At 41.1% G+C, this 20,968-nt stretch overlaps 1 protein-coding gene across 3 annotated transcripts in view; it reads left to right on the top strand.

The window, feature by feature from the left end:
* The window catches only part of adgrb2 (adhesion G protein-coupled receptor B2), a 292,014-nt gene that overhangs the window by 203,285 nt on the left and 67,761 nt on the right, over positions 1-20,968 (top strand). For all 3 annotated transcript variants that reach the window (XM_039819389.1, XM_039819387.1, XM_039819388.1), the window contains exons 14-16: positions 4,278-4,365; positions 5,328-5,430; positions 10,993-11,036. In XM_039819389.1, the coding sequence (XP_039675323.1) occupies positions 4,278-4,365; positions 5,328-5,430; positions 10,993-11,036 (235 nt within the window). The remainder of the gene's footprint in view (positions 1-4,277; positions 4,366-5,327; positions 5,431-10,992; positions 11,037-20,968) is intronic.

Below are 20,968 nucleotides of genomic sequence, written 5' to 3'. Positions count from 1 at the left end.
GTGATCCACTACCAGAAGGCAAAGGTCACATCCCTCTGGAAATTACACTGGCAGACTTCCTGTCTGGCACTCCGTCCCCTGCCCAAATTAAAGTTCAGAGATGCTGCAGGCCGAGAGAGCACAGCTGTCTGTGACCTCTGACTCCCTCTAATGACACAGACTCTCTTTGATTGGCGTTCAAGACATCCTGTATGCTAACCTCAGGGTGCCGCACCTCGACACACTTAATCTCTCTCTCTCTTTATTATGCACAATGTAATATGCTTATTTTGTGCTCTTATCCCATCTAACCATCCATCTTGCTTTAACGTAGCAGAACCTGTTTATGAGTTGCCCGTGAGTTGTTTTGTTCAATCTGTTTTTCCAGATTTTATGGAACAGCACATTCAGATAACTCAAAGGTGGGATGTTAGGTTGTGAAAGTGTGTACAAAAAGCTAAAACCTGTTTCATGCAGCTGCATTGCAGTGTTGTCTCTTTTCTTCTCCATTTATCCTCCCTTTGTGTTTTACTTTACTGCTTTTATGCTCTTCTTGATTTTTTGTATCCATTACCCTCATAGTTTGTGGTGGTGAATGTTTTGTCTCGTGCAATGCTTGTAGTTAGGGCTGCACCATATATATGACCTAAAATCAAAATCACGATTAATGTACCACAATAATAAAATTTTTTGTGATGATTTGACGACGACGTATCATTTTTTTTAATTTTTTGTATGAGGAACTTAACTTTTGCAATAAAAAAAAATAGCAAATAGGCTATACAATCTATTTCTTAACTGCTAATTATTAACTTAGCTAGTTAGTCCTAACTTTGAACCAGAAAGTTGGGTTTTAAGCTCCTCTTTTTTTCTGCCTGTGGAGAGCTACGTGACACATGAAACTATATCGATGAGGACCGGCGAGTTAAACCGGCCGTCCGAGAGAATACCAGGCAGACACACAGCTGACAACCTGCAGGTGGAGGCGCTGGAGACAGGCTCGGACATACACGGCGCGGGCCGCTGCGGACTTGTGTCAGTCCCGAAAGTGGTTTCAGGAAAGTGGCTGCATGTGTCCGACAATGCACAAAACATCAACACCGGTACAAGCCTACGGCTGTCCGCGGACACGGAGTGCAGAAAGTGTGTCAGAGCCTCCCAGACGGGTGAACTGAGACTCCGTTTCCTGCTTGTCGGTCAACGGTTAATGATCGGTTAACATTTAATTTCATTGTGCTTTCTTTTTGAAGGCTGGCTGCCAAAAACTAGCTAATTAATTAGCCTGAGTTAAACGCTAGCTATCTGTAAACAGAAGGTAGTGGCTGATGTCTGGTGTGTGCCCCCGCACTTGGTGACTGGCGAGTGTTAATTTCGGACCCTGCACACGCGGTAGAATGTTTTTAAGGAGAAAGTAGACCTATCAACAGAAATAAATAATGGAAATTATCGTCATGGGAAAAATACGTCTATCGGCTTCAGAATTTCGATGTCGATACATTTTCGATTAATCGTCCAGCCCTACTTGTAGTGCAATAAAAGTGACCTGCTGCATCTCATTTACTTTTCCATTTTCTCATATGATATTCAGCACATGCCATTGCCACTTTAGCATATGCTATTTGGTAAATTGTTTCATCCAAACTGCATGTCGTTGTATGAGTTAGGCCATTATTAGTACTCTTTGCCCCTGTGGGAACTCTGCCTCTTCCCATTGGCAGTCCATAAGTTGAAGTCTTCAGTTGATTGCTATCAGTTTGATTGGTTCATTTACGCCATAATGAAAGCCTATCTCAGATGGACAGCTTAACTATGCTCATAAAGGCCCACCGGCACCTTTGTGTGTGCACACAGTTGCACATACGCACAGCCAATTGATAGGTTCATGAATCGCTTCACTGGGCAGAGGCTGGGACTGTTCTTCACTGATTTTCAAAGTGACAAACTCCCTCTCTCCAGCCGCTGTCTCGCTCTTTTCCTCACAAACACACATGCTGGCACAGGCTCTGACATGCAGGCACGCACATGCACATCGAAAACATAAAAGCCGGCAATTACTTCATATTTTAAATACACCATTGCTGGTACATGCATGCGGTTATGCTCCATTAGCTTTGAAGTATTACTCGAGCAAGAACGCAAAACAACAGAGTGCTCTACTCTCTAATATTGTGTTAGACTGACTTCCTTATTAGCAGTTTTAACTGTTTTGTGTTGGGTTTCAAAATATCCCCAGTGAGCTGGGAGTTTGACCATTGGTGCTAAAATAAAAGTTGTGTATCTAATAGGAATAATTTTGATATTGGCCAATTTGTTCTGTTGACGAGAGTAAGAGGAGATTATTACCACTCTCACTTCTGTGCATTAAGTACAGAGCTGCTGTTTTTTGCTGTTGTGGAAAAAGCAGATTGCAGAAGAAAGAAACCAGGAATGAATAAAAAGAGTAATTCACATGGAACTTTGTTTGGATGGAGCGTTCGATCTTTGATTAAAACCATAAATTATGGCTTTGCATCACCTCCAAGCATATCTTTTCCCTGACAAATGGCATATTAAAGTCCACAGCTGGTGACTGCTGGTTTGCCATTTTGCTGGATTACAGCTGACCACCAATCATTTAGATGTTCAGCGAGCGAAGAGCGACGAAAAATCTGTTCATGGGAAATTAGGGTTTTGTGATTGAGTGCTTTTGTAGTATTAATCATCCTCTTGCATAGGAGTGCCACCCCATCACACACTGATTTACCGTTTACCCACAATACACTGACTTTCTCATTTGCATGCCTTTGCAGACACTGTCCAATTAGGATCCATCACACTCACAGGCTTTCTCATGCTGACTTTGATCTGGGGTTTTTGCCACCTCACAGTCTAACAATTGCTTTTTTCCCCCTCTGCCGAGATCTTTTTGTCTCTTCCTCTTTCGCTCCTTGTCTGTCTTGCATAGCCATCTCTCTTCCTGAGTATTACCTCTTAGGCAGCAGGCAGACAGATTTTGGATGAGTCACCAAGTATGTCTGATACCATCAGCCCCCTCTGTCGCTTTCTCTCCCGCCCTCTGTGCCTATGCTCCTCCGTCGCTTCTCTCAGCCTGAAAGGGCAAAGGAGGGAGTGGCGTCTCTCAACATGAACTCTTCCCCTCTTACTTTCCCTCTCTGCCTCCTTTCGCCTCCCTCACTTGAGACAAAGTGACATTTACAGAGGGACACTACATCTCCTTGGGAGCCCCTGCTCTTTTTGGTGAAAGAACACTGAAGGGAGTGGTGGAAGGCAAGGGGTTGTAAAGAAGGACTGTTGTAAAGAAGGGTGGCAAAGTTGAAAATAGGGTGGGAGAATGGCGACAACAACAGAGGAGGAAGCGAGGGGCGAGGACTGAGGAGAAGGAAAGGAAGAAAGGGGATTCAAAACAAGGAAAAATTGGAGAACATTGGAAAGAAAGACGCATTGTTTTAGACACTTTGGCTTAATTGAAATAATTGTAATGAAATTGATCACATGTTAGAGCAATGGACTTGGTTTTACAAATGATGCTTCTGCTGAGCAATAGGTAAGCTACTAACTGTTAAAATGCAAACAATCTGACACAAATGGTGTGTCCTCCCACACAAAGTGTGAAATGAGGATCTTGCACCTGAAATAGTGGGATGTTTTCAACTCAGAAGCATAATAAGTCTGAATATGTAGCTGTCATATCAGGCGCTGCAATTAACTAACTTCTTATTTTGATGTAGTCAACAAAGCATTTGTCAGACACAGCTCAAGAGTAAATGTAAATAAGGCTGAATTTGCAGGTTGAGACAGGTGAAATCTGTGCTTGTTTGCTTCACCGACTAAGAGATGTTTTTGCATTTAGTTTATTAATATCACATGACCAACTTATCAGTGCAGGTTATCTCAAATTAATCACAAATACCAACCTCCTGCCTATAATTTAAATGTCAGAATAGCAGGTTTGATAATGATATTCTATGAGAAGTTTCTACTTAACATACAAGCACATTTGTTATTTTTCTTGTTGATATTTCAAATATTAATTTGCTCCAATGACCCATTTACCTGCCACAAGAGTTCATATATGTTGTAATTAAAATGACAAATATAAATTAGTTTCCATACATTTTTAGCTGTACTTACTTACTAAACCCATCTTTGGCAACCTGTGCCCTCGCACAAAAGAACAAGTGGTGTACATAATAAATTAATTGTTGGATAGATGGATTTATAATCGATTTTTCAAGATGTTTTAGGCAAACCATGGCACATATTTGGGCTGATCGGTCACAAACGTTCCTGTGTTTCAGAGACAGAGACAGAGACAGAGTCTCCAATGTACTATGTCATCGGAGCCATCTTGTACAGGACGTTGGGCGTCATTCTACCTGCACCAAAGTGAGTACTTCTCATGTGATCCACTGTCTAATTATGATTCTTACTTTTTCAAGCAGTTCTCACCTTCTAGCCCTTTCCCTGTCCTTTATTTTACCTTTCTGCATCTATTTTCTCAATGCTTTCTCTGACGACTTTTCATCTCCCTTCCATTTGCCTTTTTTTTTCTTGGTTTACATTCTTACTACCTTTCTATTTCTGTGCCCTTTCTTCTGTCGCTTCTTCTCTCTAATTCCATCCTCAAATTCTACATCTGTTTTCTCTCTCTTAATGTCTCTGTTGCTTCTATCTTTTTCTTGTGTCTGCCTAGTTATCAGACAAATGTCTTGGATCTCCAAAAAAAAGTACATTTCTCTAGATGTTTTTTTCCTTTTCTTTTGCATTGAAAATGTATTTTTAGAATTGTGTAGTGGGCTTCAAATGGGTGCGGGCCTAATGGGTCCTTTATTGTATAGAACTTGTAAAAATAGAAGTTAGGAGGATTCAGGAGTTTGTCAAAAGGCCACTGTGATATGGTGTTTGTGCTGGCCCTGGGCCCTTTTATTCAGGTCAGTGCTCTTGGTTGTGGATGAGCTGGATCTGTTAAAACCATTTTCTCCCTGTAGCTCTGCTGAATCTTAATAGGTCCAGTGTTCTGACTTTACTTGGGCGCTGACTCTGGCTTTCTCCCTTTTGTCATTAGTTTTTTTTTTTTTTTTTCCTATGTTTTTGTTTTGTTTGTTCTATGGTCATTTATTTATGTATGTATTTATTTTGAGCAAACACACTTCTAAACCATCAAAAGCACAGCAGGGAACTGTCTTTTTCGGAGTGTGTTTGAATGTATGCATGCGTTTTGTGTGTATGACAAACAGCGTAAGAAAGCAACTAACCAGCATCACAAAATCAGTTCAAGCCAAACTTGAATGTGCTGTACAGTTCTTAAAATAAATAACTCTTGTGTGTGACTGTGCGTGTCTTTGCAGCCCCCCTGCGGTGATCAACTCCAAGATCCTGACAGTGACAGTTCGGCCGGAACCACAACCCAGCAAGCCCATGGTGGTGGTGGAGCTGTTACCGCTTTTTAATGTACGTTTATTAATTTTTTTTATCTCTCTTTTTTCCCAGTCATAACAGCCACACTGTTTTTATGTGTTCCCAACCAGATACGTGTGTAACTTCTAACCATCATAAAACCCAGTAACATCAAAGTGTTACACGCAACACAATGTAAATATTTCAATGCAATGGTTTGCATTTTATATTATATAAACTATAAGTGCATTGAGCAAGCTTTGGCCAAGAAAATAAATTTGTTCAAGGCTTTAAAGGATTTCCTTTTCTCCCAGCTGACCCATGTTTCCTGAGTTCAGATGAAAGAGAAAGTGCTGCATGCTATAAAGCGGCATTGTGCTCGTTGAATTGCCTAAATAAATGCAGACCTTTTTGACTTCCTTATATCGCAAAGTCTCCCGGTGCCTATTCAGTTTATATTGCAGTGGAGTCTGTTATTATAAACGACTCGTGGGGTGTCTTCAGCGGAAAGGACTAAGTGCAAGTTTAATGAAAGGCACTCCGCACGACCTCAATAAGATGTGGGTTTCATTAGCCATTCTTCTGTGCATAGGTGGGCACAGTTTTGAAAATAATGTTGAATATTTAATGGTTCTCTCTAGACAACACACACATATTTACACACTAAAATCTGCCAATAAAATCAGTCACTTGCTGTGTCAACCAGGAGCTTAGGATCACATTATTGTTTCATATAAATACTGTACTTTTTATTTGTTCTCCATCTCTGATTCATTACTTAATTAGGCCATTTCCTTTATATGCCTCTATCTTTTATCTTCTTTTTATTCTACTTTTTAACAGTTTTTGCAAAAGCCAGAGGTACTGCAGGTTGCACACCCTCTGTCTACAGGATGATGTCTTAATGCTGGTCCATGCATGCTGCTCTGGACAACTAACTGGAGGCTCCAATTGAGGACAGACACTTCTGCACACAGTGCAGTACAAGGCTGGGATGCACATATGCATACCTTAGTCCAGTGTCTGTAAAGACATTCTTACAGCTGGAACACACCACATGCGTAAGCGTATAGCCGCGTAGCGCAGCTATTTTTATTTCAGCGCCCATGTTATCCAATCTGTCTGGCCACACCGGGCGCGTTGCGTCCGTGTAGGCCCGCACGCTGCAGCGATAGTTTCGGCTCTTCCTCTACTTTTTGTGCAATACGCGAGCGTATGTGTCAAGCCAGGCAGGTAATCACATACAGGAAGACCACAGTGCAGCCGGATGTTTTACCAAAATATACACATTTCAAAATAAGGTTTATGGTTATTTTGGCTGTCTTGACTTCTCACAGCGAGACACGCGATCAGGCACAAGTAGAGAGAGACCGACGGACAGACAGAGAGAGAGACACACACACACACACACACACACACATACACAATTACCACAGTTTTCCCCACTCATCCTGTCTCTTTCAATCAATCAGAGAGAGAGAGAGAGAGAGAGAGACTGGCACATAGAAATACGCGTCCGGTATGTACAGCCAGGCGCACAATCAGGCACGCCAAGCGAGACTTACGCGTGCGGTGTGTTCCAGCTGTTATCCTGCTTTATGGGGTACTCCGACTATTTAGCATTACGCTTCCCTAAATTTTGGAGATTCACAAGAGAAAATAAGGATGGTGAAAATTGATGCAGTCCTGACTTTCAGTCCCTTTTGTATGGGTCAGCACCATAAAAGCTCAATCTTGTACAGTATTTCCCATAAAGCACCTGAATAGTGTCTTTTATTAGAAATTTTTTTCCTGGTACAGTAAATCCCCCCCATCTTTTAAACTCCATGACCCCATTTTATAATGCAGGCTTTCTGTAAAAAGTTATGTCTCATGTCCAGGAAAGAAGTTCCGTATACAGCATAACCACCCTCAAGAGAAATAATTGACGAAAGTGATGTAGAAATTTAATTAATACTACGTTTGAAAATTAATATATCTCTGCTGTATAACAAAAACGAAATGACATTGCAGAGGATACAACCATTAGCATAATATTAATGTGGTTTCATTTGAGATGTAACCATTGCTCATATCCATAATTGCTACTTGAAATTAATTAGGGTTTTTAGCAACTCCTAAAAGCAAAATAAAAGACAAAACAAATTATGTTTTTTTTTTATATAACTAAAGTAGTTTGTATTTGTAGTATTGCACTGAAGGACGAGATGATGATTAAAGCAGTTTTTCGACATTTTGGCAAATACACTAATAAGCTTTCTTCCCAAGAGTTAAATGAGAAGATTTCATGGCTGTTAAGTATGGAGCTATAGCCAGCAGCGAGTTAGCATAGCTTAGCATAAAGACTGGATGCAGGGTGAAGCATCTAGCTAGCATTGTTTGAAGGTAACTCAATCTGCCTACCAGCACCTCTAAAGGTTATCCTCAGACAGAGCCAGCTAGCTACTGTAACTGATTCCCCCTGTTTTTAGACTTTATGCTAAGCTTTGCTAAACGGCTGCTGGTTGTAGTTTGTTATTTAATGGGCAGATATGAGAGGTATCAATCTTCTCTTTTAACTCCAGGAGAGAAAGGAAAAAAAGATGTATAACTATCCCTTTAACACTATTGAGGTTTCGCATTTAGCGAATATGTAACCAAAAAAGTAAGTGAAACTAGTTTGATTACATTCAGTAAAACTACACATAATTATTTTACCTTAAAGGCAGTGTCGACCTCTGTTCATCATTGCTCAGCTTGGCCTGAACTTAATTAGTGCAGAAAATGCTGAGCTACTATATGGGAACCAGAGAAGGTATGGAAGTGAAAAGGAGAGCCTCCTCACAGTCTCCTGTTGTGGTCTTCAGCTGCAGTGGATGTCGACCTTGGCCGGTGTAGAAACACCCAGCTACTGAAGCAGTGCTCTGGCAACAGCTGCCTCAGGCTTCGCTCTCAAAGGGGGGTGTAGGGCTATCTGTGCATGGGCATGTCTTCACTGAGAGGACATCTGGTCCAGTCAGACCCTTACAAACCAGTAGACCCACAACCCCTCCTCCAGCTATCCTTCAGCTAGCAAGGCAGCTTTGTTTAAGTTTCCGAGCCATAAAGCCTTTCTGGTAATTTCCCTGTAATGTAGTTTACTTTCATCAGTCAAAAAGCATCATCCACGTTGCTCCATTTCATTTTCTGAATCTATAATCCCTGATATGAAGTGGAAGGATTTGAAGGCTCCCTGAACTGAACTGTGTGGTCTTTTACAGCAGCTCTTTTCATCTGATTAGCTCACCATATTCAAAGCTAATATGCATTAGGCATTTTGCTGCCAAATGGCTACCACATGTGATTGTGAATGCCTTGAAGATAAATGGCTGTTCCATTTGAAAGAAAATAGACAGAGCTGTTAAGATAGACGCCATTATTGTTGTCCATAAATGCAGCTGTTAGAATCAGACACATGGTGCTCCCTTTGAGAGGCATCAGTCGAGCAGACGCTGTCATGATGCTACGTATCAGCTCTACAGAGGAGGCCGACTTTGTGGGAGTACACGGATGTCAGTCCCGCTGCAGCGTACAGTTGGGCATGATGCACACTGATTGATAGTCGAATGCTAAGAGAGCCCTCCACGCTGAAGCACGCCCAGAGACAACTAATGTCAGTGACGGCGGCGCTCTGCATGTGAGGCAGAACAAAGCGCTGTCATCCATCAATCTGTGTCGCCTTGCCTCTGATCCTGTGTATATAAACCTTGCATCATCCAGTCCTCTGAAGTCCAGCAATGCAGAGACCCCAGGATCCACTGATTCCTGGGAGATCAGTTATGAACTATTCAGAGTAGTAGGGGTGACCTTGCCTTTGGAGAAATACATCCTCATAGTGCAGACTTGAATGTGCTTTAGCTCCTTCTCTCCCTTTTTTCTCAATTTAAAACTGTTATTCATTCATTCATTTTTATTCTGTTAGGAAACAATCTGATCATGATTGTTTTGTGGTCCCTGTCCCTATCATCTACTGGCTTGACCTCTGTGAGTTGATTCTGAAAGCAGTTACGCGATCTTGGATAACAAAGTGACTCGAGGCAGGGTTCAGTTCACAATGTTCTGAAGGCTTAATGAGACACAAGGATACATCCATTTTCTAACAATCGCTCCGTTCACTTTGATGACGTGGGAGTAGAAAGATAAGAAAGAGGCACCAAAGGAAGGAGGATTGGTTCAAGGTAGATAAATATATCTTGCAGATAAAACACATGTAACAATTTATGATACAAATGTATGATACCAATTAAAACGATGAGAGAGGCTTTGTTGAGAGTGTTTACAGAATGGAATGTAACATATTCACAACATATTCACCTTCAGTTTGCTCTTCACTCATGAAGAGGTAATTTCTTCAATTGTTTCTCAGGTTTCTCTACTTACAGTGGACATGTTATTGTTACTGCTATTATCCCCTTTACCATAAGGGGGAGCTCAAAGGCAAAGGGCTTAATGCAGGACTCAGGAAGGACCAACAGACTGGCACAGAGAGGGATCCATTTTCCTCTGCAACAGTGGAAAAATGGCATCTCAATTGTGGGGACCCAATGTAGTTACACAAAGGCCTGATCAGTCTTACTCTAAAGTGGATTGGTCCGCTGTTTCTTTCAGACGATACTCATACCAGTTTGAGACTCTTAATGCTTTTGATTCAGGAATGAATGTAAGAACAGAATCATGGACCCAGAACAGACAAACCCACCTAAACGGTCACCTAAAACCAGTTGCAATCCCAATCGTTACCAAATTAGGCGTGCAGGTTGAAAGGGCACGGCCGACTCTTTAAAAGCAATCAATGCTGAGATCACTGAGGATCACAGGCGGAACAAGCTGTGATGAGTCAATTCAAGATATTGATCCCGTGATTGATTCACTGATTGAGTCATAGGGAGTCTTCCTTCTCCACCACGTCTGCCTGAGCTTTGATTACCAGATGATTCACCTGCCTCGGCCCTCAACGATAGGCTTTTGGCTCCAGCGAGTCGATGGATTAAGAGTCAGCTGGATGGCAAATCAACAGCGTTTACACCACTGTGAAGGGTTAAGTGACTTTATTTTTTGTGGTTTTAAAAATGTTTTAATCACCTCCCCAAATTCAAATTACAGTGTTTAGAGATACAGAATTTAATAAGTACTTTACACAATCTTAAAGGGCCATTTCTTCACAATAAGTACTTGTTATACTTAAGTACATTTTACTGCTTCATAGTTGTTTACTTTTACTTTACTATGGTTGTAATAAAGTAAAGAATTTCAATGCCTTTCCACTACTGGATGTTTATGACCCCAACTTGCTGTGTATTATCATCCATGAAATGGCTTATTTTGTCTCTCAATTTTTTGCTCACACACCCCTCTTTTTGCAGCAGCAGCTATTTGCTGCTCTGTCCGCTGACAATGACTCTTTCTCCATCTCTCCCTCCCGCCCTCTGTCTCAATCCTTCTCTTTCATTGTCTGTTTACCTCTCTCCATCGCCCATGCAGCATCACTCTTTCTCCTCAGGCAACAAACTATTCTGTCTTCGCTCTGCCTCCCTCACTCATCCTCTCGACTGGCAATAACAGCTTATCTTCTCTCCCTCCCCTCCCTGTATCTTGCAGGGTACCTCAGATCCACAGTGCGTTGTCTGGGACTATGGCAACCCGTAAGTCACTCTAAATTATTCTGATGTGTGCATGTGAGAGTGTACAGTGTGTAGTAAGGATTGTGTCTGTGTGTTTGTTTATCTGGTGTGTGCTCATGCCCAGTGAGATTAATTTCATTAATGAACTGAAAACAGTCTAATGAAGTTCCCTGAGTTAGTGTTAATTAAATTAGTCAATGAGAACAAACACCATTCTCTCTGTGTTGCTAAGAATTCACAAGTAACATCACTCAGAATGCCTCATTGGAGTAGGTTTTCCTTTGTTGCAATCCTCTTTTTCAATGTTTACCTATAATCACACCATGTTAGAGGTTTAATATGCAATTCTGAACTGTGGTCATTTGGCTTTATGTGAACAATCTAGTTTTATGCCACCAGTGACCCAGTGACCCGGATGGGTTTTCTCTCGTCTGTCTATGTAGGCCACTGACTCTTTGACATCTAGGGAACTACATAATGTAAACCAGCACAATTGATCATGCTGTTTTAACCATTAACCCACATAGTGATTACTCTTTATGTCAATAACAAAGTCAAACTTGTTCAGGACCATTAAGCCAGGATTTGCGTGCAGGTCATGGTCTCATTGCACTTTTACTATGAGGCCACTACTATAGCTTTGAATGGCAAATATCTTCTTCCCGTGCTAGTATAAATGAACAGATGCATCCCCATCTCCTACAAAATATTATTAATTAATATTTTATCGTAAATGTATAACGTTTATTGGCAAGTCATGGTAGGTAAGGTCGGCATTGGAGGTAAAGCATATAAAGCACAGTACATATTTTTAGGTTTAGGCCACAAAATCACTTGGTTACCAGCCGCGATTGTTGGTATTGTTTTCAGCGTGTGTGTGTGTGTGTGTGTGTGTGTGTGTGTGTGTGTGTGTGTGTGTGTGTCAGTCATCATGGCAATATGTGGTCCTGGAAACACTTCACCTTTGAGTACTTTGCCAGGTGTTTTGATTCTGTCTGTTTGTGATCTATTTCACCGCGAAAGCGGCACAACCGTGCAAGATGCAAAACTTCACAGTTATATAGTTGAGATCAATGGAGGCCGAGTTCAAAGATTGGTGTGGTCCCATACACTCACACACACACACACACACACACACACACACACACACACACACACACACACACACACACACACACACACACACACACACACACACACACTTTATGCCGTGGCTGGTGCGATCCCATTGCAAGATGGTCTCTAGTTATTGTTAAGAAAAGATCATGGTTTGGGTTAAATATTACAAAGCTCACATCTTTTCACATGCTTTGGGTCAGCATTTCCTTTTTGAATATGTGACCTGGAAAGGATATTGTTAGGACAACGAATTAAATATATTGACTCTGAGCGATTTGCAGATACCCGATACCTGAAGTTGACAGTTCATTCTTGGTATTGGAAACAGCAGTTGACAAAATAATCTCCACTCAAGATCTATTTAATCTATATCAGCAAGTGCTCAGTTGTCATGGAGAAGGCCTAAAATTGCTCAGAATACTCAATAACATCTTCAGTTCCATGACAACTGAGCAAAAACATCTGCTAAAGAAGACAGTGTAATTTGAACATTATTTATATATTTTATTCTGCATTTTATTTCCTTGATGTATTTATTTTTGCATGTTGTATGTTACTGTGTTTGCAAGCTACATGTAACTAATTGCCCCTTGTGGGATTAATAAAGTTGTTTTGAATTTGAATTTATGGTTAACAGCTCCAGAACAAGTGAGTAAGTAGACCTTGAGTGGAGATTAATTTGTCAATTTGTTTCATTGTTACGTTGATTAGAAATACCATCCCCATGGTATTCCTTTCCTCCAAATTGTATTTGCTAATATACAGTACCTAGATCAGTTGTATATGAGCATCATTTTTAATAACCAGATTTGACAGATGAATCTTTAACAGAGCAAATGGCTTTCATAACAATTGAATTAGTCATCACAGTGGGTCTCCCTGTCTACTATGACAAAAAGATGGATGACAGGAAAATCTCAGTCAGCTCAGCTTCCCCCTCGAGATCACATTATAGTTTTACCCAGTTCTAGGGGAGTATCCTCCAGTGTAAAGTCCAAAGCACACAATGGGAATGCAGGTTCATACGGAGAGGATAAGACATTTTGTAACTTATCAAACTACCCCTCTCCATCAAGGTAGGAACAAAGCTCGGCAAAGTCAATTAACTAGCCAGCAGATTACAACTGCAATCAAATTAAATTTGCAGACGTTATGAGGGCATAAAAGAGAGCCAAACAGAATATAAAGTGGCAAGGTGGAGGCGATGTCTAGCAACAAACCATACTCAAACTGGGAGGAATGTGGAAAACTTCCAAATGTGTTTGCCGGGGATTAGGTAGCATGTTTGCAGACACGAACAATACGGAGCACAGACAGATGCTTAGAAGCTTTAACACACAAACACACGCTGACCAAGACCTAGTTCATGGGCCACACACTGAGATGCAAGCTCATGTCAGCTATTCCTGCTCTCCTAACCTGACGAGGATGTTCATGATCTCCATTGGTTGTTTACATTTTGAGCGAAAATGGGCAGACTTGACCGTTTCAGTGTAAACAGCCTTAGGTCATCACAACATGCTGTTTGGGTGCACAGATGGTGTTAGGAGAGGGTGTGAAGCTGTCAAGCAAAGCCAACTGGTGCGCTTCAATTCTAATTTGATGGTCACATATGGAATTTATCATCTATACATTATGTACATCCAGGGTACATGCACACATACAAGGACAGAAAAGGACACAGATGTATCATGTGTATATATACGCTGACTGTACAGTGTTGGTACTTTAATCCTCCTCCATTTGCATGTGTGTGTTGCCGGGCAGCATATCTTGAATGTAGCTGGACGGGAGCGTGCAGTTGATATGGGAAGAGAACATGTTGTACAAAGCCGCCGTTTGTTTGCTGGAGGATATCACCTCTCTCAACCTGGCTGTCTCTCTAACTGAGCCAAAGGCTTTGAGGTTGAGCGAGAGGCAGACAAGAGGAGGAGAATGTATAGATAGCAGTGCGGAGGAAGGGCAAACACGGCAGCAGCTGAACCAGACAGCAGGGAAACAGAAGTTCAGCTCGGAGACAGACAATTAACTTTCAATCTATGACCTGTATATGGAGACTATATTTAGTGCACAGTTGCACCCACATTTAAAGATGGGTAATCTATACTTACTTGGAGATCAGAGGCTCACATCTCTAAAGCCTGCTGTCATCCTACAGAATTGTCTCCGTGCATGTTTTTCAGCAGTTGTCGATTTAGAAATCTGCAAGCAATTTCAGTGGTAGCTCTGTCTCATTTGCACTCTCTCTCAGCCGGCTAAGTTGGCCAACAGTTTGTGGCACTCACAGTTCATCTCAGTATTTATGTGTGAGTGTTTATTTATTTATTTTGCCCCTAACAGGCCCATATGTCGACACCATCTGCCCACCCAAATCGCTGCGCTCGCCATCCCTCCCTCCCTGTCTTTCCCCATGTTCCCGTTTCCCCAACCTACTCTCATTCATTCGCTGGCTCAAATATATACTGTTATGTATAGCTCTCATAAAAGTTTTACAAAGTTCCAAACCAGGAGCTCAGGTTAGTGGAAGCAAAGGAAGCTATTAAGAGTAAAAACGTACACATTTGGAGGATATCATTTTGGTCTACCTTGAATCTTCACTGGGTTATTTCTCCAAAGTCTGTCTCTTTTAGTTTTCTGCTGTCTCTCAATAACTCTTTCTTTCTCATCCATGGATGATGTTCGGCTTCTCTCTGCTGTGTGGTTGCTGACCTTGCCTCTGGCATCTCTGTGCTTTGACCCTCACTCTGCCTCAGTATGGAATATCTGGCTGACGCCCCACTGACAAACACACACTCACTGTACACTGCAGCACTTATCTTATGTCTGGTGCATTATAGATTGGCTCCGTTAGATTGTGTGTATGTGCCACTCCCAGATGTGCTATACTGATTCTATAGCTGCTGCTTTTTCAATTAGAACAAACTGTTTTGCTGCCATCTATAAAATATACATAAACTGTATGTATGTATGCATCATATAATTCAGATTTTATTTCTAATAAGCATAGAAGCTACAGTATATACTCATACAAATGACAAAGCTCAAATGCATTATGGGTGGGCAAATGTGCAATCTCGATTTAAAGCATGCTTAAAAGAATATGACCCAGTACTGTACTTAGAGATGAATGCAATATACACTTTAGATGGATGGATGAGAGTAAGCTTGTGAAGGGTTGTGGGTCACTTAATCCTATTCCTAATCCCCTGTGGTCTTCAGTTTGACGGGGATCAGTGGTTAAAGAGCCAGGCACCCCACCCTACCCCTACCATCCTTCACTGCCATAGAGTAATAATGGCCTGGTGTGTAGCACAAGTAGCTCTAACATCCTCAATCTGACACGATAGAGCATGGTTTGCTTTGGGCTCAGACTGATCTGGCAACACTGTCAGCTTTGGCACTCGCAGGTCTCAACCTTAAATTAAGTAAAAAGTCAAAGGCATATTCTGCACATTGCCAAAAACTAGCTGGACACAAATCTGGCCAAAATGTAGTCAAATTTATTTTACTAAAAGGCAGAGCGGCAAGTTCTGACCTTAGCCAAATGCATGACATTTTGTTTTGTTCTCGTGGCAGCATTATGGCCATCTATAAGCCATTGATTACTCTCCTGTGAAACAAACAAGCAAGTAAATTATAGAAAGAATGTAATACATAAAGTGTGGGAAGACAGAGAAAAGAAGCGCTTCTTTTTGGTGGTGTTTGAACAACGTCTAACAAGGTGCTCTTTGGTGCAGAGGTAATCCAAAAGAACAGCATGAAAACCAAGGCACTCTTGTTGAAGAAAATATTAAAAAGCCTTTATTGATGAGCCTAATGCATAGGAAAAGGTAAAAAATTTGCGCAAACGTGCCTTGGTTTTCATGCTGTTCTGATACATAAAGTGTATTGATACTCAACACTTCACTTTCAAAGTCTGTTCCTTGTCTTAAGATGCCTTATATTAAAAGAGTACTGCATCAATTTAGCATTATTGTCATGGAGAATTTTCAAAAAAAGATTGAAATCAATGCAGCAGAACCAGAGATATCAACGTTCTTATGCAGAACATTGTTCTTCCTTTTCAAAACCATGGCACCTACATTACCCACACATTACATTACCCACAATCCAATACAATGCACATTATGCTAGTAGCAGCAAAGCCTCAGTCAGAGATAAGGAGTGAGCTTTGTGTTTGTTTGCATGTATGTTAACCCTGTGATAGAGCCTGACCATAGTGTATCCCACCTCTCACAGGCCCAATGCATTCTGGTATATACTTCAGCTCACTTCAACCCTAATGGGATATACGTAGAAAATTGATTGATGCTATACATACAGTGATATCACTAAGGAGACAGCATACAGTTTAGCCCCAAAATAGCCCTCCTTATGTTTACGTCTATAAGACAAAGTTATCTGCCTTATTCTGGTCTTTTTAAAATTCTTGTGTCAAGGCAGCTTCTGAATGCAAGTTTTATTAAAAAAAAAAAAAAAAAAATCAGTTGGCTGTTCCTTAACCCCATTTGAGATTGAAATTCCTTGTATTCATTTACTACCTTACAACATTTCCACTTATTGCATATTTCCTCATCCTTCCCCGTTGTCACAGACACTTACCCAGAAACACACACAACAACACACTTAACAGCGTAGCCACCAGGAGGAGGAGGGGGGTGGGGGGTTGATAGGGTTTGCTCCACTTTTCCATCTGACAGAGCAGAAGGGATCAAGACTGAGTCAAACAGCGAGTCAGCGCAGCAAGAGGGAGTCGGCCAGTAGGGCTTATGTGGGCTCTGCCTCCATTGGGCATTTCAGACGGCGACAGGATCTCAGCTTATTTCCCCAGCTATCACAACAGCAGTTATAGTGCGCCTTAACATGGTAGCTTCAATTCTCAGTGCCGAATGCTTGGGTTCTTGTCGAGAGTATTTGTTGAGGGTACTTTTGTAGCTATGAATATCTGTTTCATGTTGAGATCAGTTCTAAGTAGCCGTACATTCAAATCTGAATTTTAGATATGATTTATTTACACTACTGGACTTCAAGTGTGGGCTGCTTGCGCTTAAGAAAAGTTCTTCTTTTTAGTTTGGGTGATGAAATTCTATAAAGCAGGAAAGGACTGTTAGGTTAGTCTTTTACTTCATGCATTATTTTTATTGATTGTGTCATCATGTGACCACTGGGAGTGGAATAATGCACTGTATCTCACTGTACAGCCAGAGATAGCCTTTAGAACTGAAGCTGTTTCCCTTGGGTGAAGATGTTAGACAATTGTAATGATTAGTAATTGAAGTTTAGATTAAATGTAGAGAAAAAGAAGACTTGCTCTCTGCTGTCAGTTGGAATACATTGCCTCCTCACTGCTGGACCTGTAGAGTTTAAGAATCACTGGGTAAGTAACATCTATATACCCCCTTACAATCTATTTTAGGTCAGGCTGTTGTGTAAAGATCTCCTGACAGATTAAGCAATGCAAATTCACTTTTATAAGATCTCCCATGTAACCTAAAGTCAAGTGCAGTATTCACCTTATGCTTATCTTTGACTCGCATGATATCCGCTTATCCCTTGTGCAGCTGGAAGTAGTCTGAGAGGACACTATATTAGTGCTTTGTGAGAGTCCTTTTTGAGCCCCGACAAGATGCTCAGTTTCAGAATCCCGCCACGTTTTCTTTGAGGTGTAACATTTGAAGATTTTGGGTTGCAAAGTCAATTCAGAAAAGAAAACAACTACTTTTTTGAATCTGGATATAATAATCCATTTTCAGCAGCAGTCACTTTCTTCAGAGCCATGGGTTGGGTCCATGTTAATGTTATGACGGCAGGCCATTTATGGCTGTAGCTGAAACCTGTTTCTCTGCTTTTCCTGTTAGCAGAGTAGCTTGCACACCAGGAAGAAAGATAATCCCAGGAAAGAAGCTTATAAATTAGCCCATGGCCATGCCAGAGAGCAGATTGAGGCACTGGAGGTCAATGACAGAGCATCCTCCTCACACGAGTAATCAGGGAAGAAGTAGGGTTTGTGTGACAACTTCACATCCCATGAACCACAAGCAAGACAAGTAGGATTAAGCAAGGACAGTTACATCAGTCTCTTTCAAGTTTCCATTTAAAAGTAGGTGAACTAGACATCCATGAATTTGTACTGAAGAAATAAAGGTGTTGTAAACTACCTGCATGCTATCCTATACAAATATGTTTTAGTGTTCACATCTCGGGCCTTTTGATGGCGCCTTCATTTTTTATTTTATTTCATATTGATACATCCACAATAGTGATGCACGCATTCTGATGAGAGATTATTAATGTTTTCTTCTGAATCATTCCATAACACAAGGGACTCGCATCAATAAATATTTCATGTTTGAGTTACCGCAACAAGGATAACATTTAAAAAAATGTAAGGTGTACGGTCTTGCACATAAACATCACAGCAAGCTTCAGATAATCTCACTGCTCGTTCTTGTGATTATAAAAACTAATCTTTACATTAGTCGGTGGAAGAGAGGAAAGCTTAGTTCCTACAGAGTTACTATCTGGGTTAAGTTCATTTATACATGTACACGCAGATACACACACACACACACACACACATCAACTGAAATGGAAACACGGGCCTAGATCATGGCAAATACTGTGTAAATGTGGGCTTGTCAGTCCTGCATATTAGGTGCTATCAAGGGTTGAGTAAATTACATATGATTTGTGTCATGTGAAGTTTTGCTTCAGTGCTTTCTAGCTGTATTGAGAGTAAAATGGCAGTGTGCACTGCCTCTGAGTGTGCATTCTGGCTCCCTGGAGAGGTCAGGGATGTAATGTGTTACAGAATAGATACCAGCAGCAGGAATATGTTTTCTCTTCACACTTTATTTTTCCATTTCTTTCTGTGGCTTATATCAGGAAACTAAACTCCTGGCATCATAAAGAGGTTAGAGAATATATATTCACACAGGCACAGAGCTGACAAAAAGATAAGTAACAGTGCAATCAAAATCTGCAATAATGAGTTAGATAAGCTCACAAACCACTGATGCACCACTGATTCAATTCTTTAAATATGAAAAAAAAAAAAAAAATTGGCACTATCAGACACCTCCAGTATGTGTTGAAAATACCTGTTTCACACTTTTAGTCAGTACATTTAGAATTACATCTGAACAATAGAAAATTAAAATGAAAAGAATGAAAAAAATGGTTTTGTGATGATGATTATTATTATGATTTACCTTGTTTATTACACAGTTACCAATGTGGAGCTTCAGGAAATATGGGAGAGACCGATTAAGAGATGAACACGTGACATTTCTTTGGCCAGATTAAAACCCTCAATGTGTGGCATTTGACACGGTAACAGACAGCTGGGCCGCCAGGATGACCCAACCCTTGTGGGTGGGAATTTGCAATATGAATCTAGTTGAGTCTACTGTTCACTGTTCACAGGCACGACTACCTTGTGGAAATAACTCAAGCACCTATAGAAGTATTGGGAGACCATACAAAAGCTTGCTTAGTGTCTAATATGTAAACCTTTTCAGGGTTTTCACTTATTTCTGATTAGACCTCAGCTCTGGTTGAAGGTCTGATGCCTTTTTTGTCACAGCCGACACTTTGACTTGTCATACAGTAGTAGAAAAAGCACATTAACGATGGCTCTGTCCTGTGAGCCAGCATGAACAATACCAGAGGCCTGAAACTTTAGCAGGGAAATGGAATTAAGCCATTATTTATTTGATTATTTATACCTGTGCTTTTATTGTGTCATGTCAAACGTTCTTCTATGTCAAAGGCCCATTACATGTCGAAACCCAGGCCTCAGAAAGAGCACTCAGCCTTGCAGCCAATTTTGTCCAGTGGCCAAGAAAAAGGAAAAAAAGTTTTCCCCATAGGCCACTATTGTAAAAGAGACGCCTGTAAAACTGCTGCAGGACCCCTTGAACTGCATACAAGGTTGTTTATGACTCTTTCTATTCAGAATTTTTAATCTATGTACTTTTTATATTTGAAAACCTTCCGTCTGGCTGAGAAAAGCGATTTAAAAACCTGTAACATCACAACAATGTAAAGTCTATGGGCTGTGCAGGAAATTGCGGGCGAGGCCAAACGGGAGATGCTTTACTGCGCATATTCAGTGGGCCGCACGCATATCACTGAAGTGAAGCCGGAAGCTTAGAAACAGTTTTGCTGTATGCCCCAGGCGAGCAACTCCATTAATCTAATTAGGCGCCATTATGGGATCCGGTATCCAGTTAAAGCTGCTGTAGGTAAGATTGTGAAGATCCAGGACTTTGCCAACAAATTTGAACATCGACAACTTCTCAGTCCCTCCCCCTTTCTGCTGCAGCCCAAACTGTCTCCTAAGCCCCTCCCACACAAGGGAGTTTGACAGAACTGCCGGCATGTCAGACAACATTTTCAATAACTAAACACTAACACAATGTTAACTTTACTCACCAACAGTAAAACGATGCTAACTAGCAGGCTAGCGTTAGCCATTTCAGCATCATATCAGACCGACCACTGTGCAAACGTTACTATCATCCTCACCAACGTAGCTTTGTGGACTTTTGACTACTAATAACCAAGTGAAAGATAAATCATTCATGGTAATTATGTTACCTGTCGAGAAGAAATGTGGCTACATCTGCATCGTTCTTCAGATCTTTAAAATCCCGGAGCTCACGCCACCTCTGAAAAGCCACTCCAATATTCACCCAACTTTTGGGAAACCTTTCTGCAGCTTGTGCGCGGGTAAGGGGGAGGGGAGAACCCTATTATATGCATGTGCGTGCATGAGCAGTGATTGACAGGCAGATAGACACCCCCTGTGGCTGTGATTGGAGAAAATCAAC

Source organism: Perca fluviatilis, chromosome 13, assembly GCF_010015445.1.
Source record: "Perca fluviatilis chromosome 13, GENO_Pfluv_1.0, whole genome shotgun sequence".
Taxonomy (NCBI): Eukaryota; Metazoa; Chordata; class Actinopteri; order Perciformes; family Percidae; genus Perca; species Perca fluviatilis.
This window is presented reverse-complemented; position numbering and strand designations above follow the sequence as displayed.